Source organism: Falco cherrug, chromosome 6, assembly GCF_023634085.1.
Source record: "Falco cherrug isolate bFalChe1 chromosome 6, bFalChe1.pri, whole genome shotgun sequence".
NCBI classification, from domain to species: Eukaryota; Metazoa; Chordata; class Aves; order Falconiformes; family Falconidae; genus Falco; species Falco cherrug.
This window is the reverse complement of record NC_073702.1, coordinates 73191193-73213636: the sequence shown is the minus strand read 5'-3', so window position 1 is coordinate 73213636 and position 22444 is coordinate 73191193. Positions and strand designations below refer to the sequence as shown.

The 22444-nt window shown below is 61.7% G+C and overlaps 1 protein-coding gene across 1 annotated transcript; it reads left to right on the top strand.

Moving 5' to 3' along the window:
- The first annotated feature begins 754 nt into the window (after positions 1 to 754).
- On the top strand, positions 755 to 19263 carry KCNK3 (potassium two pore domain channel subfamily K member 3). Its single transcript, XM_055713013.1, has 2 exons — positions 755 to 1129; positions 14266 to 19263. Exons 1-2 carry the CDS (start codon positions 847 to 849, stop codon positions 15153 to 15155), a joined length of 1173 nt encoding a protein of 390 aa, XP_055568988.1. The 5' UTR covers positions 755 to 846; the 3' UTR covers positions 15156 to 19263.
- Positions 19264 to 22444: the final 3181 nt, after the last annotated feature.

The window sequence follows — 22444 nt, the reverse complement described above, 5'->3', positions numbered from 1 at the left end:
GGGTGAGGGTTCCGGTGCAGATCCCTGTGTGTGTGCAGATCCCGGGGCGGGTGCAGGTGGGCGCGGGTGCGGGTGCAGGTGTGGGTGCGGGACGTGGTGTGTGTGCGGATGCCGGTGTCGATGCCGGCGGGTGCAGGTGAGGATGCAGGTGTGGGTGCGGATCCCTGTGCGGGTCCCGGTGCAGGTGCGGGTCCCGGTTCAGATGTGGGTGCGGATCCCGGTGCTGGTCCCGGGGCGAGTGCGGGTCCCGGGGCAGGTGCAGTTGCGGGGCCGGTGCGGATGCCGGTGCAGATGTGGATGCCAGTGCGGGTGAGGATGCAGGTGCGGATGCGGATGCAGGTGTGGGTGTGGATTCCGGGGCTGGTCCCGGTGTGGGTGCGGGTCTCGGGGCGGGTGCTGATCCCTGTACGTCCCGGTGCGGATGCAGATGCAGGTGTGGGGCGGGTCCCGACGCAGATGCCGGTGGGTGAGGATGCAGGTGTGGGGGCGGGTCCCGGGGCGGGTCCCGGTGTGGGTTCGGATCCTGGTGTGGGTGCAGGTGCGGGTCCCGGTGCGGTTGCGGATGCAGGTGTGGGGGCGGGTCCCGGGGCGGGTCCCGGTGTGGGTGCGAGTCCCCGTGTGGGTGCGGGTCCCGGGGCGGGTGCAGGTGCGGGCGGGCGGCGCGGGGCGGTGGTGCTGAAGGACAGCTCCGCCCCCGCCCGCCCCCGCCCCCGCCCCCACCGCCCTCCCCGCTCCTCCGCCGCGCCGCGCCGAGCCGAGCCGCGCCGGGCCCGCCGCCGCCGCCGCCGCCGCCGCCGCCATGCCCCAGACGGCCCCGCCGCCGCCTCCCGCCGCCGCCGCCGCACCATGAAGCGGCAGAACGTGCGGACGCTGGCGCTCATCATGTGCACCTTCACCTACCTGCTGGTGGGCGCCGCCGTCTTCGACGCGCTGGAGTCGGAGGAGGAGACGGCGGAGCGGCTGCGGCTGGAGGTGAAGAGCCAGGAGCTGAAGAGCAAGTACAACCTCAGCGCCGAGAGCTACCGAGAACTCGAGTGGGTCGTCCTCAAGCTCAAGCCGCACAAGGCCGGCGTCCAGTGGAAATTCGCCGGTTCTTTCTACTTCGCCATCACCGTCATCACTACCATAGGTACCGCTTGCCCCCGCCCCGGCGCTTCTCCGTTTCCCCCTCCCGCCCCGAGACCTTCCCCTCGCCTTCCGGCCGAGGGGTACCGGCTCCGGTCAACCCACCCACCCACCCGCACCGTGCAGACCTCCCTCGACCATCCCCGTGGTACCGGGGCGACCCGCCTGCCCGACCCCTCCGCCACCGGGAAACCCCCACCGACGCCCCCGCTCCCCGCCCATCCCCGTGGTAGCGGGGAGACCCGCCTGCCCGACCCCTCCGCCACCGGGAAACCGCCCGCCGGCTCCCCGCCCATCCCCGCGGTGTTGGGGCGCCCTGCCCGCCAAGCCCCCGCTGCCCCGGGGGAGCCCCGCCGCCCCGCTCCCCAGCACGCCCGGCCCCGCAGCGGCTGCCTTACCCGCCCCTGCCCCCGGGAAAGCCTCGCCCGACCTCCGCCCGTCCCCCCGGAGAGGGACGAGTCTCCCAAACGGGAATCTCTCCACCACCGGGAAACCCCAGCCGGGATTCTCCCGAAATCGCCCATCCCTGTGGCGTCAGGGCTACCCGACCCGCCCGTGGCTCCTCGGCCCTGGGAACCCCGCGCCAAGACCTCCGCCCACCCCCACGGTATCGGGGCTACTCGCCGGTCTCACTCCCCAGCCCCAGAGCCCTTGACCGCGGACCCTTTCTGTCACGCCCATACCGGAGGCATCGGGGATCGCTCCTGCACTGGGGAACGGCAACCTGCCCATCCCCGTGGCCTCTGGTCTACTCTTGAGGCAACCCCCTGCACCCATCCCTGCAGCCTCTGGGCTCCCCACCATGTCCTGAAGCCTTGGGGACCCCCACACATACCCAGGGCTCCTCACCCCCACTTCCACCCTTGTTTGGGGGTGTCTGTGGTATGGTCTGAGCTGGGACTCTCTTTCCAGCCCCACAGGGAGGTTCCCGGGGGGGGGTGTGCAGAGTTCAGCAGGGCAGTGGGAGCAGCGAGTGCTTGGGGGGGTCACAGTGGAATTGCGGGACAGGCGATTTCCTCGGTTGACCCTTTCCCTGGAGGAGGAGGAGGAGGAGGAGGAGGAGGAGGAAGGTCCCCTGGGGACAGGGTTCCCTTGCAGCCCATCTCCAGCCCTTCCCGGGTGAGATCCTGACAGGACCCCCAGCCTCGGAGGGGACAACATGGGGACTTGCACAGACGCTCTGGCCCTACCAAGAGGGGTGGGCACTGCATCATGGTGCTCAGGGTGGTCTCACTGCCCCGACCCAACCCAACCCAGGGGTGCCAGAAACTGGTGTCCCTGGGGAAGCACTGCTCAGAGGTCCCCCACTTCGGGAGAGCGGGGGTGGTGGTGCAGGGTTTCCCCGGGTTCCAGACCGCTGCTCTGTATGTTCACCCGGTCACATCATCAACCTGTCTGTCCTTCGGGTCACCTCGGAGCACCCAGGGTGACCCACCATCCCCTGGTCCCCAAAGTGCCCCATGCTTAGCACACCACCAGGGCCTGGAGGGCCGTGGGACAAGTGGTGGCTCACCCGGGCTGGCACATGGCTGGCCTGGCCCTGACCAGCATCCGCACAGGTGCCACGGCCCCAGGGAGATGCAGGCAAGAGCAGGAGGGAGGGGAGAGCTGGTGGGACCTCAGCTTTGAAGCATGGGTTTGGGGTGGCTGTTGGTTCCCAACACTGTGACACGGGTGTTAGGGTGGCTGTTGGTTCCCAACACTGCAACATGGGTGTTGGGGTGGCTGTTGGTTCGCAATACTGAGACATGGGTGTTGGGGTGGCTCTTGGTTCTTGGGGCTGAGCCACGGGGTTGGAGTGGCTGCAGACTGAGCGCAGGCAGGGTCTGGCCTCTCCCAGCTGGCGGGAGCAGCTGGGAACGGCTTTGAAAGTGAAGACAAGCAGCTTATGTTTGACGTGAGAGGGAGGAGGAGCGGGCAAGGGGGTGCGCAGGGGGCTGGGGAGAGGAGCGAGCGGGAGCGAGCAGCGTCTCGCCAGCCCACACAAAGGATGCTGCAGTGACGAAGGAGGGAGACAAAGCCAGCCCGGTGTGAACAGTCCCGAGGGGCCATGGCTCAGCACTGAGCTGTGGGCAAGCACTGGGGCCCCTGCCCTGCCTTGCCCAGGACCCCCAGCTCCCCTGCCCTGCCTGCAGCTGCCTGGAGTCCCAGAGGGATAGAGAAGGGATGGTTAAGGATGGCTGAGCCCTAACGCAAGCGTTACACCTCAGGAAAGCATCCCTCCAGCTGCAGCTGGGAATTAAAACCTCATTTGGGGCTTGATGTGGGAGCTTAAGAGCCCCTCTGGGGTTGGGGTGATGACACCCAGGCCCGAAAAACATGTGTCCAGCCGCAGCAGAGCAGGAGGGAAATGCAGAGGGAATGTCCCCAACTGGGCTTTGCTGCTCTGCAGGCGTCAAGCCCTTCTCTCCTGGCAGCTTCAGCCCCTCCGTGATGTCCAAGGGTGCGTAGAGAGACAGGGCGCGGACATAAATATGTCAGGCAATACTGTTTTTATCAAAATCTCATGATTTTGAAGGCAGGCGTTTTAGCTGGCCTGTTGCAATGGAGCACGGGTGCTGCTGAATGGGGCCAGCATGTACCAGCAAAGAGAGCAGTATCATCAAAAACCACTGCTGTCAGGGAAGAGGGGAAAGAAAATTCCATTATTGCCGTGAAATGGGATTTTCCAGTGGGGAAAAAAGGCATTCTTCCAGGAAATTACTAACCAACCCCTCTGTGCTGGGGAGGCAATCAGGATGCCAGGGCTCCTGTGCCATTTGAGATCCCTGTGCTGTGGCCAGCTTTAAAACGGGAAGGAGGAAAAGCCAGGAGGGCGATGGGTCCTACCCCAGAAGTTTTTCTTATATTTCAGTGTTTTGTGGGTTTTTTTCTCTTTGCCTTTATCTGGGAAAAGAGCCAAGAGGCGAGCCGCCCTCCCAGTGCTGCTCTGAAGGTCTCCCACAGCCCCCCCTCCCTCTGCAAGCCCTGCACCCTGCTAGCGGGGTGCAGCCTGCCCCCAAGGAGCTGCCCCAGTGCCCGGGAACCCTCAAAGCACCACGGAGGGGGACAGGGGACCAGGATCTTTAGGTTTGCTATCACCCACTGCCCCTCTCCCTGCAAAGCCAAGGGCAAGGGGAGCTGCACGGCGGGCAGGGACAGAGCGCGCCTGCCCTTGCAGCTGGGCAGAACCAGCCCCAGGGTCCCCTTGTGGGATGTCAGCGTCAGCTGGAGACGTCCCGTGTCACCTCGGTCCCTGTCCCCGCACCAAGGGCCCCCATGCTGCAGAGCCAGCTGTAGTGGCTCTCGCTGGATCGCTCCCAAAAACCACATTCCGCTCCCCCACCTCGCTGTGTGCAGAAAGACAAGTGGCCATGTGGGCCCGGGCAGGTGGCGAATGCCACCACAGTGTCACCATCTGTTACAGCCCTTCTCCCTCCCCACTTGTTTACCAAGGGAGCAGCTACCCAGCCAGGGTCAGGAGACCCCAGGGTGAGACCAGGTCCCCACTGACCCTCTTCTGCATGTGGTCTCTGCATCAGACACCCCATCACCCCCATCCTTGGACTGCCACCTCTGGTGGCAATGTCCCTGTCCCCAATCCATCACACCTGGAGCATCTCTTCCCTGTGAGCTTGGCCCTGGAATAGAAAAAGGAGGAAGGACACTCTGGCACACGCACCCCTGGCCACCTCTGGTGCCAGTGGGACCAGCACAACCCTGCCAGTACCAGTGCTGGCACTGGTGGGAGGGGAAGAACCCCTGATTCTGTGGTCTTGAGCAACACAGCATAGGGAAACAGCTCAGGAAGGCAGGTGAGGTGCTGCTGCTGGGATAAGGAGGAGGCTGCAGCACTTTTGGGGCTGCAGTGGGGCTGGTCGGGGAGGGGGGGAGGCCAGGGGTGGAGCACCCTCTCCCTCTGGCCCCTCTGGACATTTCTGTTCCCATCGTGCCCTAGCTATGCCTGCTAAAAAAAAAAAAACAGCAGTGGAAAGGAGTGTTGGCACCTACGAACATGCCTTTGATAGATTTCAGAATTAATGTGCCAGGGAGAAAAACTGTATCACTCTGTTCCAGGGCTGGAATTCCTCTCCCCTCGGCCCAGACCCCCTCAGGAGGTGATGCCCAGTGCATGATCCTGCTCCTATTACAGGCAGCAGGGACAGACAGGCAGCATCTCACCCCTTTCAACCCCTGGGGATGCGCAGGGTTCTTCCCCAGGAGAGTGGCCCTGTCCAGCCTGGCAGCTCCTCAGTCACTCTGGGGGCTCATTCGTGTACCCCAGCAGTGCTGCTGAGCTGCAGGAGCTGGCAGAAAGCAGCACTGGCTGTTTTTGCCTGTGGTATGCTGGGATTGCTGGTTGGGGTGTTCACTCTGAAACCTAATGAGGGCATATGCACCTCTGTCACTGATTCTGATAGCAGGGAATGAGCACAAAGAGGTTGAATGGGGAGATGGTGTGTATGCACCGAGACCAGAGATGTCCTTGAGCCTTTCCCAGCAGCGATGTTTGTTTTAGGGATGGCAGTCACAGCCCACTGCCCCCACAGCCTTCCCAGCCAGGGCTCAGCACCTTCACCGAGGAGGCAGAGCCTCTTCCCAGCGAGGCTCCTGCAAACCTGTGGCATGGCAGAGGGAGGAGCTACCATGAGTGTCCTCTCTCACGGGATTCAGCCCAGGGACCCTGCTGCCAGGAGCACTGCCCCTCCACAAGCATCCCCCCTCCGCCCACCCAGGCTATAAATTCCCTGCTCCTCTCCATCCCAGAGTAATAACAGCAATTAATACCTGCTCCCTCCCTGCCCCCCACCTGGCCTTTCCCAGCTGATGCCTCATTAAACTCACCAGCAAAGCCTGACTCAGAGCAAGGCACAAACACCACGTGCCAGGGCAGAAATGCTCTGAGGCGAAGGGGGTTCATCACCCAGGACTGAGCAAAAAAAAAAACCCTCAATTTTTTTTAATTTTTGGATTTTTTTCCCCAATGATCAAGCTCTGTGGCTGGTTGCTTGGACTCAATGATGCAAGATCTAGTGCCAAGAGGCCAGACCCAAAGTGGAGCTGCGGGAGAGCCCCGCTCTGCCGGCGTGTGATTTATGAGCCAGCTTAAATATTTATCAGGCGGCTCTCAGGCTGAAGTGACTGCAGCGCAGGATTTATAGCAGGCACCGACACCTTGGATAAATCACAGCCGGGAGGGTTAATTGAAGGAGCAAGAGATGAGCATGCTGCAGTGGGGTGGGGGTCTCACTTGCCTGCCTGCGGAGAGGGGTGAAGGAGAGCAGCTGTGGGGCAGAAGGGCTCCACTGGTGCTGCAAGTGGTGCTGGGCATTGGTGCACAGTGCATGGCACTGCAAATGGTGCTAAGCAGTGATGCATGGTGCTGAGTGGTGGTGCACAGTGGTGGTGCAGAATACTGGCCACTGGTGCGCAGTGGTGGTGAATGGTGCTGGGCACTGGTGCACCGTGCATGGCACTGCACATAGGCTCGGCGCTAGCAGACAGTCCTGGGTTTTGGTGCTTAGCATCGTGCATGGCGCCGCACGTGGTGCTGGTGCACAGTGCTGGCTGCTGGTGCACGGTGCTAAGTGCTGATGCATGGCGTGGTGCACAGTGCATGGCACGGCACATGGTGCTGAGCACTGGTGGATGGTGCTGGTGCACAGTGCTGGGCGGTGTTGCACAGTGCTGAGTGCTGGTGCAAGGTGCTGTTGCACAGTTCTGGGCACTGATGCATGGTGCTGGGTGCTGGTACACACCCCTCCATACTTTGCCACTACCCAAACTAATCAGCACCGGGAGGAAGGAGCCACATCCTGTTTTTCACAGGGGGGACCCCGGATGAAGGGCCATGGGGAGGGCCGGGGCTGAGTGATGGGGGAGCCTTCTGTTCAGCCCTGCCAAGGCCTGAGCCAAAAAATGATGGAGCATAACTCCATTTTCTGTAAATGAGGAGCAGCTTATGGCACCCACCTGCTCCTCGGGGGAACACGAGCAGGATTTGGCCAGGGAAAAGGCGGCGGGGAAGGAAGCATCCCTGGCGTAAGCAGCTTTGCAGCAAGACCCATCGAGGGCTCAGGAGCTTTAGCTCATCAGGGATAAGGTGGCAGGGTGACCGGATCAGGCCGTAACTCCCCGAGGAGATGCCTGAGCTGCTGCTGCACCCCCATCCCACTCGAGCTCCAGCTGTGTTTGCAGATGGTGTGGGGAGAGCCAGTGTGGAGCGGTCCTTTGGGGTCTGAGTCTTGAAGGGGGCTGGGGCCTTTGTCACCCCTCGGGGGGGCTCGGGGCCTCCTGCAACCATGGGGTGCTGCGCAGGGTTGGGGGTGTCACAGTTCTGGGCACTGGTGCATGATGCTCATGCTGGGTGCCAGTGCACAGTGCTGGACTCTGGTGCACAGGGTTGGGCACCGTTGCATGTTGCTGCTGTGCTCTGCTGGGTGCTGGTGCACGCTGCTGGGTGCAGATGCCCAGTGCACGGTGCTGGTGCACGCTGCTGGGCACTGTTGCATGGTGCTGGTGCTGGGTGCCTGTGCCAGGCTGCCTCTGCCCAGCGGTGGGAGCCAAGGCAGGCAGGGCAGCCCCCATCCCTGCCCATCCTGGGGCAGGCAGAGCCACCAGAAATCTGTCCTAAGGCCTTAAATGACTTTTTATCCCCCCCAGAGGCCCCTTTTTCCCATGCCTGTGTAGAAAGCAGCTTTGCTCGCCATCTCATCTATCCTCGGGGCTGCAGGGATGTCCCCAGCCGCAGGCCTGTGCTGTCCCATGGGGTTGTGGAGTGCCCCCCAAAAAAGAACCAGCTTCCTGCATCAGGGTGTCCACCAGCATCCAGCTGTGCCCATCACCGAGGTATCCCGCCTGGCTCACCAGCACAGAGTCCCCCGCGCCTGCTGCAGGGCCCCTCAGGGCAGTGGGGGGCCCTGGCTGCACCCCCCTTTTGCAGAAGGAGGGGAGGGACAGAGCAGGGGGGGCGGAGGGGGCTGGGAAGGAGCCTGGCGGAGCCCCAGGTCCGAGGGAAAAATTGCCAGTTTCGGTGCAAACAGGGCACTTGGCCGGCACTGGGATTTTCCATGACACCACCCTGACCCCCCCCGCTACCGCAGGGCCTGGCCCCCGCCTGCAAGCAGCAGTGCCTGCAGGGTACAGGGACCGCATGCACCCCCAAACCATCCTGCTCTGCCCTCTCCCAGGGCAGGATAGAGGGGCTGTGGGGCTGCCCCCCACCACCCCACTGCGGCAGGAGCAGGGATGGGGTTGGCTCTGAGCCCCTTGGGGGATGACACCCCCCCAGGCGTATAGGATAAATTTGAGGAAAAGGGGTCACAGTGATGCGGGAACCAGTGGGGTGGCAGGGGTGCAGATGCTGCTGCAGAGAAGAGGATGGGGTACTGGGGGGGTGATCCCAGCACTGTGTTGGGGGAGCAACGGGAGCCCAGGGTCTTGGCCCCACCTCCATCCCCCCTGACCCCGCTGGGGATATGGTGTCCTGGGGGGTTCCGACCCCAGGATCCCTCCCACGCCACAGAGACACGAGGCCCAAGCCAGGCCCAGTGCCCCCTCCCCAGTATGACCCCCCTCTGGGGTGACACTCAGGCACCCCCCCGGGCAGCCCCTGGCACTGCAAGGCTGGGCTGGGGAAGGGAGACTGAGTGCTGTGGGGAGGTGGGAGTAGGGAGATGGGAGGGGGATGGAGGGGAGGGTGGGCAGGGAGAGAGATGGGTGGGGTGGGTGGAAGGATGGATTTATGGAAGGAAGGAAGGATAGATGGGTGGGTAGAAGGATGGATGGGCAGAAGAAAGAATGGAAGGATAGATGGATGAATGGGTCGATGGACAGAAGGATGGGTGGATGGATGAATAGGTGGATGGACAGAAGGATGGGTGGATGGATAGAAGGATGCATGGACGGATGAATGGGTGGATGGATGGAAGGATGGGTGGATGGATGAATGGGTGGATAGATGGATGGGTGGATAGATGGATGGGTAAATGGGTGCATGGATGGATGGATGAGTAGATGGAAAGAAGGATGCATGGGCAGGTGGATGACAGGTGAGAGGACGGTGAGCTGGCTGTCCCTTCACCTACCTTGGTGAAGGTGTAGCGAGGACAGTCCCTGCTCTGGTCCAGGACTGGCTGGGACAAGGGCAGCCCAGTGCTGTGGGTGCCAGGGCTCGCTCCAGCTCTGCATCCCCCAAGTTCAGCCCAGTCCTGGGAAGCCGCTGCCCCAGGTCCCGTCCCTCTGCTCCAGCTGCCTCTTGCCCTGCCCTGCCCAAGAGGTGTCCCTGGACAGGATGAGCCCCTTCCCACTGTCCTTAACCCCTGGCACAGCGGGGACGAGGTGTTGCAGGGTTCACGTGTCCCCAGGCAGCACAGACAGCACCATGTCCCTTTGTGCCAGGGCCGTGTTTGCTCGGGGCAGGATGGCAGCGCTGCTGCTGCTGCCACATGCTGCCTTTCCCAGCCGCTCACTGCCTGCTTGTTTGCTCACCCCAGGAGGACTGGCTATCTCCCAGGCAGCGCCGAGGGGCACCCCATGTGCTGGCTGCATCGCCTGGGTCCCTGTCCCCAGCCTGGGGGGCAGCCACGGTCCCCAGGCTCAGCCCCAGCACTGGTAAACTGGCAGGGCTGGGCACAGCCCAGGTTGCTCTTGGCTGCGGGCACTGGAGAGGGTGTGGGCACTGCCTGGGCACATTTTGTACCTTGGCTGAGCTCATGTCACCTAGGGGACACATCAGGAAATGGGTTCCCGTAAAATGCTGAGTGGGATGCTGGTCCCTACTGGAGCAATGGGTCAGGGGGATGCAGGGCTGGCTACAGGGCTGACACTAAAAGGAGGAGGAGAAGGATGCTGCCCAGGGCACACTGCACCCCAAGGGATGCCCACCCACTGGCTCCATCTCTGGGTGGCCTCAAGGGTCTCTCCATGAGGGCCAGGAGAAGAGGGTGCCTGGGGCAGGCACTCGAGCGTCTGAGTGCATTGGGTGTTGGTTGCTTTTGGGTGCTAAAGGGATTTGGGACTGTGGCATTGCTGCATGTTTGTTGTTGTGCCAGCCAGCTGTAAGCATGGAGTCTGCTTGCAGAGGGTGGTCTCCATGGAGGGGATGACATCTCCAGAGGATGAGGCTTTTCCTCCACAGAGGCATCCCTGGGGCACTCCTGACTGGATCCTCCAGTGTCTACAGATACGGATGGGTCATTCCCTTCTCCCCAAAACGCACCAGAACGTACTGACCTTGGTGGCTGCTGCTGAACTTGCTGGGAAGCAGGGAGGGAAGGGAGGCAGTGCTCCGTGGGCTATGGGGTCTCACGGTTGTGTGAAACCAGGCTTGGAAGGACCAGAGATGGGTTTGTCCCAGGCTTGGAAGGACAAGGGTTATCTTTGTCCCAGGCTGAGACAGAAACTGGGGATGCTCCCAAGCACTGGAGATCCCCAGAGTGGTCAATGCTTTGGTAGGTGTGTGTGTATGTCCCCATCAGCTGGGATGCCTGAAGCTTCCCCTCTGTCCCTCATCACTCCTGTAGCCTCATAGCCCAGCAATGGACAGTGAGAGCTGCGGCAGGTCAGAGACCACAGTGAAGAGCTCTGTGATGCCTTTGTGGGGGCCAGGCTGTTGCAATGACAAGAGGCAGCAACTGCACTGGGTAAGGGAGGGGGACACCAGCCATGCATCCACCCAGCATTCACCCATGGTAGGAACCCACCCTGGATTCAGCACAAACCCCAGGAGCGTCCCCCACCACCGAAAAGGAGGAGGAGAAGCGTGATGGCTGGGGCAGCAGCATGCAGGGCTCCTGCCCGGGCATGGAGGTGTCCTGGTGTGGGCTGTGGCTTGTGGGCACCAGCACTCGCTCACTGCCAGCACCTGCTTTCCTGCAGCGATTTTGTAAAGCAGGGAGCTGGTTTCCTGAATGCTTCATACCCCTAATAGCCCATCCCAGCTCCCAGCCTCTGCTGTCAGCTGGGATGCCTCATGTCCTGCCCTGCCTCCTTCCATCCCCCTGCCCTGCCGCCATGCACCCCTTCCCTGGGGGGCTCAGCCCTCCCCCTTCAGCACCCAGTGCTACCTCTCCCTGACTTCCCAACCCTTTTCACTCTCCAGCCTTGTAACACCTCCACTCTGCAAAGTTCCGCCCCTCCTCCCGTCCCCAGCAGCTGCCCTGCTAATCCCCACCATCCATCCCTCCCGACAGCCCGGGATTTGCTCCAGGCCAGGGGCCAGCCGAGACCTGCACCTGCTCCCCGCAGCCGCAGCCAGATCTACCCCTGCTCCTCCACAGCCCTAAAAAGGCGACAAGCCGGCCGCGTTCCTCAGGGACATGTCATATTTTTTCCCCGGGGACACACGCTGTGCTCCCTGCCTGCTTGCAGCACCCTGAATGGGAGCTCAGAGCACCCGTGCTCTCCCTTGCAGCATCCCTCCTGGAACACCCCTCTGAGGAGCACCCATCTGGTGGGGAGGTTTTGGGGGGGCTGTGGGAGGGAGGCAGGAGACAGAGAGGAGCAGGGATGCTGAACTCCTTCTGCAAGGAGGGCAGGAGCATGGCAGGGAGCCTTGCTGCCTGTGCCTGGGAGCTTTGCCAGGCCAGGACATGCCACAAAGTCAGGCATGCCAGTGCAGCGGGGCAAGCAGAGCCGCTGTTGAATCTGGCAGCTGCCGGGACTTTGACGCATCCCCGGGAGCCGAGCCCTCTTCTCCAATGCATTTCCTTGCTGCGGTGGATGAAACTGCAGGTACAAGAGAGGTTCAGGGATTCAACCTCTTTGCCACCTTCCTGGGGTCTCTCTCTCCCCGCTGGCAGGTTTACATATCACGGTCACCTTCCCCCAGTCCTCAGACGTGCTGGAGATCAGGCAGCGCCTGCTAAAGCGGGGAAAGGGGGGCCTGGCAGATTGACGGACGCTTGGACGCACTGCGAGAGCTCATAAACTCCTTTCCCTGGGGAACCAGGGCTAAATATAGCTGCGGGAGGCTGCAGTGGTGCGGGGCAGGCAGGAGGATGCTCAGCGAGGCTGTTGGCAGGGACAGGGCCCCTGGGCACTGCTTAAGGCTTGTGCCCTAAAACCCCATCCTGGATCAGCTGATGCATGAGGAACAGGAGATGTGGGCTGTTGGGAGGGGGACAGAGGTGTCTGGCAGGAGCTGAAGGGCAGGGGCAGGCAGGCAGGGTAAGGCCTTGGTGCCTGCCCTGAGGGCAGCAGGATGTGACCCCGGGTTGAAATGCACCACCTGGCTCTACTATGGGACCCGGTGGCCAGCCAGATGGCCTGGCATTGCCTTGGTGTCCTTTCTACCACTGGGGAGGGGACAGCAAGCAGCAGCCCCCTTTTCCATCAGTGAGGGAAGGGGCAGGCTGGTACCCGGCACTGATGAGAGCAGTGATGCTGTGCGGTGATGCTGTGCGGTGATGGTCTCCAGCTCCCACAACCACAGCCAAAGCTGGCAGCGCTGGCAGCTGGGACAGGTCACCCCAGCTCCTCAGAGGTAGCTTGGGCAGGGATTTGATGATCCTCATGTTCACATCACTCTGGCCTGGCTTAATCCTTGGCCTTCCGAGGCTCCAGCAAGGGTCACGGTCAGGGATGCTGCCCGCCTCCACCCAGCCGGGTTTAAGCCGAGCTGGGGCAGGATGGGCTCCCCTCCGTCGTTCCTACGGGCTCGGGGGCTGCTGCGGCATCGCATGGCCGTGGGTGCTTGGTTTGGTCCAGTTGCTAGGGCAGGCATGGGGGGAGCAGGTGCTGCAGCGGGTGTGCTTGTGCTGGCACCCCCAGCCCTGTCCCAAACACGCTCAGGGTCCAGTGGATGTGTTTCAGCCCCCAGCCCCCCCCCTGCTCCTGCCTGCCCGCTGTCCTGCCCACTGCCCTGCCTGCTGCCCTGCCTGCTGCCCATCCTGCTGCCCTATCTGATGCACCTGCCTGCTGCCCTGCCTGCTGCACCTGCCCGCTGCCTTGCCTGTTGCTCCTGCCCACTACCCTGCCTGCTGCCCTGCCTGCTGCCCTGCCTGCTGCTGGGGCCCTGTCCCTCTGGCTCTGGGCTTCAGCACTGAAGCCCTCGGCAGCCCTCACCCAGTGCTCGTCCATGGAGTGCGGGGCTGGAGAGGGGGAGAGGGAAGGGAAAAAAGAAAGGGAAGGGGAGAGGGAGAGGGAAAGGGAAGGGGAAAGGGAAAAGGAAAGGAGTAAAAGGAAAAAGAGAAGGAAAGGAAAAGGAAGAAAAGGAAGGGAAAGGGAGAGGGGAAGGGATAAGGAAAGGAAAAGGAAAAGTAAAAGGAGAAACAAAGGGACAGGAAAAGGAAAAAAAGAAAAAAGAGAGGGACAGGAAAAGGGAAGGGGAAGGGGAGCAGGTGGTGCCTGGCAGCAAGGGCACTTCCCACTGCGCATCGCCTGCTCGGCACCCACAGATCCCCCAGTCTCAGCTGCCTCTGCCCAGCTGCAGGTGCCCAGGAGCCATTAGGTACAAATAACCTGTCAGTGCAGAGGCAGAGAAGGTCCTGTCTGCACGTGGTTTGTGCAGGCTGGAGATTAATTGAAACCCAGCTGGGGCCCCCAGGCCTGGGCACAGATGCTCCCCCTGCTCCAGCAGCAGCCCCCAGGTGGGCCACGGGGACACAGGGATGTGGGGCTGGGGTGACAGAGGAGAACAAGCCACCCTTGCCTCTTGAATCCTTAAAAATCCCTATTTTCCCCATCTCCTGTGCCTCCCCACCCAGCTGCTCTGAAGTGGGTCATCCTGGGATGGATATTTCAGGGAAGAGCGATCTCCAGTTCCCAAAACCCCAAGGCTGGGGAACGTCCCCCTACCCAGCTAGGGTCCATCCAAGCATTCCCAAGCTGCCTCCACCCCAACCCAGAGATGCAGCACCTCATCTGTCACCCTCCGCCAGTCCCCCAGCTCCTCTCCACACAAGTTAAGGGCTTTCCCCCTTCTCCAACTCCCTCCTCTTCATTTTCATTTGGAGACCCTGTTGTCCACCCAGCCTTCAGAGCCATCTGTAGTCACTCTGTGTGCCTGGGGGTGAGGACAGCACCGGTCAGGGGTGGGGTCCACCACTGGTGACTCAGGGAAGCGGTTTGAGGTTAACCACCCAGCTGGGGCAGCGGTTTGAGGTGCTGCACCCACCTCGGACCACCAAGCTGATCCTGCACTGTGGCTTTGCTCCCCAGGTTATGGCCATGCAGCCCCCAGCACGGACGGGGGGAAGGTCTTCTGCATGGTCTATGCCCTTCTGGGGATCCCCCTCACCCTCGTCATGTTCCAGAGCTTGGGCGAAAGGATCAACACCTTTGTCAGGTACCTCCTCCACCGCATCAAGAAGTGCCTTGGCATGAGGCGGGCGGAGGTCTCCATGGCCAACATGGTCACCATTGGGTTCTTCTCCTGCATCAGCACCCTCTGCATCGGGGCAGCCGCCTTCTCCTACTACGAACACTGGAGCTTCTTCCACGCCTACTACTACTGCTTCATCACCCTCACCACCATTGGCTTTGGGGACTATGTGGCCCTGCAGAAGGATGAAGCCCTCCAGAACAAGCCACAGTATGTGGCCTTCAGCTTCGTCTACATCCTGACGGGGCTGACGGTCATTGGGGCTTTCCTCAACCTGGTGGTGCTGCGTTTCATGACCATGAATGCCGAGGACGAGAAGCGGGATGCCGAGCACCGGGCGCTGCTCACCCGCAATGGGAAAGCCAGCAGCATCCACACCGCGGACACCACCTCGGCCGCGCCGGCAGCGGTGGGGGGCAGCGGCGGTGGCGGGGGTGGCTTTCGGAACGTCTACGCCGAGGTTCTCCACTTCCAATCCATGTGCTCGTGCCTGTGGTACAAGAGCCGGGAGAAGCTGCAGTACTCCATCCCTATGATCATCCCCAGGGACCTCTCCAACTCGGATACCTGCGTGGAGCAGAGCCATTCCTCACCTGGCCGCTGTCCAGAGACCCCCTCCAACAGATGCTTCTGCAATGCCCGCCGGTCAGCTATCAGCTCCGTCTCCACCGGTCTCCACAGTCTGGCAGCTTTCCAGGGGCTCATGAAGCGTCGCAGCTCCGTGTAGCCCCTCTCCATCCCCACCTATGCTCCCTGGACCCCCCTTTCCCTTGGCCCCGTGGCCAAGGACCTTTCTTGGTCATGGCAGGAGGAAACTACACCGGGGTCTGACTGCAGGGGGGGAGGCAGTGGGCTGGGACCCCCTCGGGGAGACGATGGGCTGTGCTCCTCTGACAGGACTCAAAGGGGATGCAGGAGCACCCCGGTCCTCTCTGAAGTGGGAAGAAGGGAGCTGCTGGTTTTATTTTATTTTAATTTAAATTAATTTTATTTTATTTTATTTTGCAAAACCACTCCTCAAAAATGTGAAACTTGAAGAGCTGGAGGGTGTTTTTACCTGATGAGGTGAGGGGTACGCTTGCATCTCCCACTGTGATACCTCTGTGCAAGCGGTTGGGGACCCCCACAGCCCCCGGGCAGCCCCATGGCAGCCTGAGCGTGCAAGGCTGCGTGCAACGGCACGGCCGTGAGCCGGACACATGAGTGTGTGTGCACTGGAGGCCTTGTGAGATGCAGGGAGAGGAGGACATGGGGCTCCCGGCCCTGATGGTGGGCAGCAGCAGGGTCCTGTCCCCTCCATCCTCTGCCCCCTCCAACCATGGGGACACGCCGGGGAAGGCAGGTCCTCGGGAGGCAAGGGATGCCACGGCAAAGGCAAGCATGCATCAGCGGGCAAATCAGGCTAAGAGGGGCTTAGACGGAGCTTTTTGATCACTACACACATCAGCTTGCTTGCCCCTGTGGCCGAGAAAACAAGCCGTGAGTCACGTAGGCTGCTGAAAACGCCTGCCACAACTCAGTGGGCAGCCCTCAGAGAGCTTTATGGGGTTATTTTAACCCTTTTTAGATGGGCAAATCTGGGCGTCCCCAGGATTTTCCTAGTGGTGAGGCAGCAGGATGCTCAGAGCCATCCCTGGGAGGCAGGACAGGCAGCCGCAGCACAGTCCCCTGGGACCACCTCTCCATCCTCCCCGCAGCAGCTCTGGGGCTGGAGCCGTTACCCTTGGGGAGCATTTTTGGGGGGAAAACCTGGGGCATCGGAAGACTTTTTCACCCTTCTTCTCCTTCACAGCCCTGGGCTGCGCCAGTCCCCTTTCAACCCGCCTCACCCTGACACCTTGAACCCAGAGCAGGGGATGCTCCTGGGGCTTCCCCCACCTGAGACCCAGGACATCCCGGGGGTCACCTCTGGCACAGCCACCTCATCATGGTGTGACAGGAGCAAAACCATCTTTCCTTGTCCCCCTCCATGCATGGGGCAGCCCCCAGCCCCACAGAGAGCACCCCCATCACCCCCCCCCCCAGGACCGTGCTCCCCCTGCCAGCACCCAAAGCACAGGCTGTCCCCCTGCCAGCAGGGACACCGGGGGACACCATGACATGCACTGGCCCCTCTTTGAGCTCTGGGGGTTCCAGGGGGACTCTGAGAACAGCCAAGGCCCCCAGCCCACCTGTTTCTTTTCTCACCTTTTAACAGAAGAAAAACAATATGTTTCTAATACTTGATGACCTGTACATAATGTTAGATACCAGAAAGGATATTTATTATAAATGATGCTATCGTCGTATCTATAGAAATCTATAAATATCTATCAGACAGGAGTCTTGGGGGAAACTTGCTGATGACTCCAGGGAATTTCTTTTCGCTCTCTGCATCTTTCTCATCCTAGGGCACCCATGGGGAGCTGCACTCCCCCTGGCAAGGTTTCTCTGGTTCTCATGCCAAAGTATATTTGTACCGCTGAGTTACTTTCCTTAGAGAGAGAAATAAAGGATGGTTCAAACCTCAGCACCGCCTCGACTCCTTCCCTCAGGTGCTGGATGGGGAGGAGGGGCTGGCAGCTGAGGGTCCTGGTCCCCTGGGACCTCCCCGTGCCGTGGATCTGTGCCCCACCGCCTTTGCTCTGCAGGACCGGGAAGTGTGAGAATTTCCTCAGGATGAGCCTCTGCCTCTCTCCTGACTTTAGCTAGGGACAAGGGAGAGGAAAGGAAGGAAAGAAAAGCTCAGCTTTAATCTCTGCCAGGGCTGCAGCATCCTTTGGTGGACTCAGTAGGAGAAGGGTCTTGGGTGGGCAGCTAGGTAGCACAGAGCCCTTTGGGGCTCCCCAACCTCTTCCATCCCACCATCACCCACTGATGGAAGGCTAGAGGGGACCCTGCAGCAGCTTTTCACATGAGAGCCCCCCAAACCCAACATAGCTGTATCCCTCCTGCTCTGCCCATAGCAGCATCTCTGCAGCCCTCACCCAGGCTGGAGATCTCCCTCTGCTCCATGCAACAGCAAGAAGCATTCAACCGTTGTGATCTGCTGTGTGACCCTGGGGGGACAGGGCTGAGCCCCCCTGTCTTGGGCGGCATGGGGAAACTGAGGCACAAACAGGAGATGCACTCTGCAGAGAGCCGGGGGGTACCTTGAATGGTGGTGGGCATCTGGCTTCAAACTTCCAAGGGGATTTGGGCATTACTGATGGCCAGGATGCACTAGGATGGACAGGGACATGCCATCTTGGTGGCTGGGGCCATCAGCAGAGCTTTGGGCTGCTCTCCTGCCTTTAAGTGGATAAAACCTGCTCCCTCCAAACCCAGGCAAGAGCCGCCAGCTAATCTAATAATGCTAAGCCTGCAAAGCGCAGATCTGTCTTGGCAGCAGCCGACGGAGAGAGAGTGGCTCATCTGAGCAGCAGCTTTCACTGTGCCCAAAGGTGCACCCATGGGATACAGGGGCATGGGGGGACTGGGTGCTTCCCCAGCATTCCATTCTTCTGTTATCCCTCTCTGCTGCCCCTGGGTGCATCTGGAGGGGGTAAAGGCTTCCCTTCATCCTCCTCTGTCTCCAGTGTTTCCCATCAGGAAGACAGGATGCTGAGCCAGCTGGAGCTTTGATCTGATCCAGTACAACGATTCCCAGGGTGTAACTGGTCCCCCCAGGCTCCCAGCCCTCTGCATGCAGATGCCAATACGCTCAGCACTGCCCATCCTCCTGGCACTGGGGCAGCTGGGGACAAAGTCACTGATCAGTTGGCATGGACTTGTTGAGCTGGTGACAGAGGGCTGAGAGTGCTGGAGATGCCAGAGGGACCTGGAGAGGATGGAGAAACTGTCAGAGGAACCTCATGAAGTTCAATGAGGAGACATGCAAAGTCCTGGCCCCTGAGGAGGAACAACACCATGTAGCAATGGCCACTCAACTGGAAAGAACCTCAGCAAAGAGGACCTGGTGGACACCACGTTGACCGTGAGCCAACAGAATGCCCTTGCTGCAAGGAAGGCTGAGGGTATTGAGCTTCAGTAGGCAAAGCATTGCCAGTAGATTGAGGGAGGGGAGCCTTCTCCTCTGCTCAGTGCTAGTGAGACCACATCTGGAGTGCTGGGTCCAGTTCTGGGCTCCCCAGTCCCCAAGAGATGTGGATATACTGGAAAGAGTCCGGCAAAGGGCTGTGAAGATGGTGGACTGGAGCATCTCTCTTAGGAGAAAAGGCTGAGGGAACTGGCGAGCAGAGAAGGCATAGGGGAGTCTCACCATGGCTGTAAATACCTGGTGGGGAAGAGGACAGAGCTGGGATCTTCCCAGTGGTGCCAAGTGACAGGACAAAAGGCTCAGCCACCTCCAGCAGGTCCCCCAGCCCCACCATCCACTTTGGAGAAGTAGAGCATCCCCAGGAGAGCCATAGGGATCCACAGGGGCTAGTCCTCTCCAGCCAGACCAGGGCTGTGCAGGCAGGACCCTGTTGTGGGCAGGGGATGGGACGGGAGCTGGGACACCCCCATGGCAGGGGGCTGAGAGGTGTCCCCTGTGGAGGAGCCTCTGGGCAGATCCCAAGGGGTTTAGGAGTGCCTGAGCCATCTGCCCCCACTGCTTCATCCCCAGTGATTTTTTTTCCCCTCTCAAAGCATTTAAATTTTCCTTGTCAGCTGTAGCCCAAATATTTACAGTCCACTGGAGTGACTTAAAATTCCTCTCTGGTATTAAACAGCGTAGCCGCTCACTCACAGCCATGGGGAAAGTTCGGGTCCGGGCAGCCGGGACTCATCCTGCAGCTTCCTCCAAGCCCTGAGGAAGAGGAGGAGAAAAGGTGGGGAGTGAAGGCAGTTATCTCAGCTGAAAAAGGGTTAGGTAGGGGGTGGGAACCAGGTAGAGAATGGGGAAATGAAGGGTTTAGGGGGGGGGGGGGGGGGGGGGGAGAAAAAGAAATTAAAACTGGCACTGCTCTGGTTTCTAAAGCCGTTTTCAGGTTTCATATTTCTTTAAAAACCCTTATTAAATGTTTGTGTTTTCCCTTCACAGCTCATTAAACCCAGTGAAAAGCTCTGGCAGACACCACTGGGGAGGGGGAAATCTTTTATTTTTATTACCCTGACCTTTTCCCCACCCCATCCCCATATTGCTCTGCACCAGGGCCTTTTGGATGCTGAGGTCATCCTGAGGCAGGTGAGGGACTTGGGACCCCAGGGACGAGGACATGCTGGGGATCACCTCTCCCTGTCCCCAGCCTGCCCCTCCACTCATCCGAATCTGGGGAGAAGCGTGGGAGGTAACACTGTGCCCAGCTGGATCCAGCCATGGGACGGGGAGTGCCAGCGGGAACCCACTGCAGCTGGTGCCATCTCCATGGCCAGCATTGTGCCATCCTTTGTGGCATGATGTCACTCCAGGGGGATGGGGTGATGTCACTCCCTTCCTCACCTCACTGGAGCGGTCAAGTGGGCTCTGCCTGGGGGGTACCTGGCAGCACCGGAGCTGCCCCCTCAACCTCTGCCTGCAGCCAAGAACTGAGTGCACCCTGAGGAAGAGCCACCCCATTCCTCAGCTGGCATCAGGGCTGGGTGCGGGTTCCCCAGCGCTGGGGCAGCTGCTTTTGAGATGACGATGAAGACAAGGTGGATGCAGGCAGCAGTGTCCCTGCCCACATCTGCCTGTGACCCTGGGCAAAGTGTGTGTATGAAGGTGGGCGGACACCCCCCCCCCCAGGAAAAGGTGAATGGGGAGGGATGGGAATGCTCCGGCTGGCAGCCTCGAGCGCGGGGAAATGGAAGCAGAGCCCAGGAGATGGAAGAATTAAACATTCTGTTAATGAGAGGATGGGCTTCATGGCCTCGTTAATTACATGGGGCTGGGGAGCATCTCTGGGGGTGAAGGGGGGTGCCTCCTGGTCTGTGGCTGCAGTGTCCCGTGGGGCTGGGTGTCCCTAAAGTCCCATCTCCTCCCCTCTGGGGACCCCAGGGACCCTGGATGGCCCCACACAGGTGTCTGTGCAGGCTGGCACTGATGTGGGAGGGTGGGCACATGTTGTGCACACTGCAGGGGACTTTGGAAGTCAGTGGCTCTGCCACCGCTCACCCACATGTCCTTGGAACGCTCACCCATCCCAGGACTGGAGCCCCAGCTGGCCCACCCTGTATTGTACCCACAGGTGACACCGGCAGGTGGCCCAGTGCCCATGAAGATGCATGGCTGGGCCCCTCCAGGCATGAGCCACCTGCCACAGGGGGGCTGCCTTCTCCGCCGTGCACCCTGCTCGCCCCTCACATCTTGTCACCCAGTATTTTTCCATGGGGAGGGACGGGTTGGGGACAGGGGGGACACGGGGAGTGTTTGTATTGCTGGCTGGAGTGAGGCCACACGCTCAGTGGCACTGAAGAAGAAGTCGGCGGGGCTGGGAGGAGGTGGCCGCATCCTGCTTCCTTTGCCTTTGCCATTCGGACGTGGGGTCCCCACCGGGGGGGGGATCGGGATATGCTTGGGGTGCTGCAGGCACAGGGGTCACCAGAGCTCCCAGAGGTAGACCCATCAGCCCGATGGCAGTGGGTACTAGCGGCTGCTGGGTGTCCCGGTCCCCCAGGGTCTGGGGGAGCTGCTGTGCCCTGGCCCTGTTTCAGGAGGAGCCCCCCATGGCAAAGCCACCAAACCCAGCGCTTGCTCCCCATCACACTCCTCCCCAGGACCCCGTTTCAGTCCCCTCCCCATCACACCCCTCTGCAGGAGCCCGTTTCGATCTCCATCACACCCCTCCCCAGGGCTCCGTTTCAGTACCCTCCCCATCACACCCCTCCCCAGGTCCCGTTTAGGTCCCCTGCCCACAGCATCCCTGGGGGCAGAGAGGGCAGAAGGCGCTGCCCACACCCCCAGCCACGGGAAGGGTTAACTGCTGAGTGCAGACAGCCTTGGAGAAGGCCCTTGGAGTGGATTTTTCTCCCCCCACCCCCCACCGAAGCCTCCCACAGGTCATGGCCGCTGGGGCTGACGTTGGATGGAAAAACAGTTTATCTCCGGCTGGCGGGGAGGCTGGAGGCGGGGGGTGGGGGGGTGAGGGGGTGGGGAGCGGGCGGCAGCGGAGCCTGCTGCCGGGTGTGGAGGGGCCCTCTGGCACCCCTCGGTTTGGGGCTGGGGCTCACAGGTGGCTGGTGAGACCCCAGGGGCCAGGGCTGGTCCCCAGTGGGGCTGAGGGGGAGAACTACCCCCCGACAACCAGTCCCAGGGAGCTGGGGGGGGGCGGGGGCTGAGGGGGGCTGCCGTGGAGCTGCATCTGTGACCGATGGCCCTGACACCCCAGGGTGGCCCGGGGACAGCGCCCCCACCCAGCCTCGCAAAGGGTTAGTCCAGGCAGGGGCAGCCTAGGCAGGGTTATCCCGGGCAGTTAATCCAGGCAGGGAGGGATAGCCCGGGCAGGGTTAGCCCCGGCACTGTTACCCCGGGCAGGGCCACCCCTGCCCGGGCCATCCGGGGCAGGGCTATCCCCGGGAAGGTCACCCAGGCCGGGGCCGGGCCCGTCAGTCCCGCCGGGCTCGGGAGCGCGGCGGGGCCCGGCCCTGCTCCGCCAGCGCCACCTGCCGGCACCGCCACGGTGGGGACACGGGGTCACGCGTGACGGAGGTCCCGGGGCCACTGCCCACGGCACTGTGGGCCCGGGAGCGGGGCACTGGGATGCCGGCACGGGGCCACGCGGGGATCGCGGGGCCCCAGAGGCGGGACCGAGGCCGGCGGGGTGCACGACACGGGGACGGTGGCACCGGGGCAGGCGGCACGGGGACAGGGCCTACAGGGGCATGCACCACCGTGGAATGCAGCAGCGGGACATGCAGCACCGGGGCAGGGCCTACCCGGACCGGTGGCACTGAGACAGGCGGCACCGGGGCAGGGCCTATCGGGACCGGCGGCACCGGGACCGGCTGCACCGGGATCGCCGCGCGTCGCAGCGGGGGCGGGGCCACGCTGCCTGTGGGCGCGGTCAGGCGCTGCGGGGCGGAGGGCGGCCAGTCGGGGGCGGGGCGGGACGGCCAGGAGGCGGGGCCTATGCT

Coding starts and splice junctions, on each gene's coding strand:
- KCNK3 (XM_055713013.1), top strand. CDS start 847: ATGAAGCGGCAGAACGTGCGGACGCTGGCGCTCATCATGTGCACCTTC. Junction 1,130..14,265: donor CACCGTCATCACTACCATAG/GTACCGCTTGCC, acceptor TTTGCTCCCCAG/GTTATGGCCATGCAGCCCCC.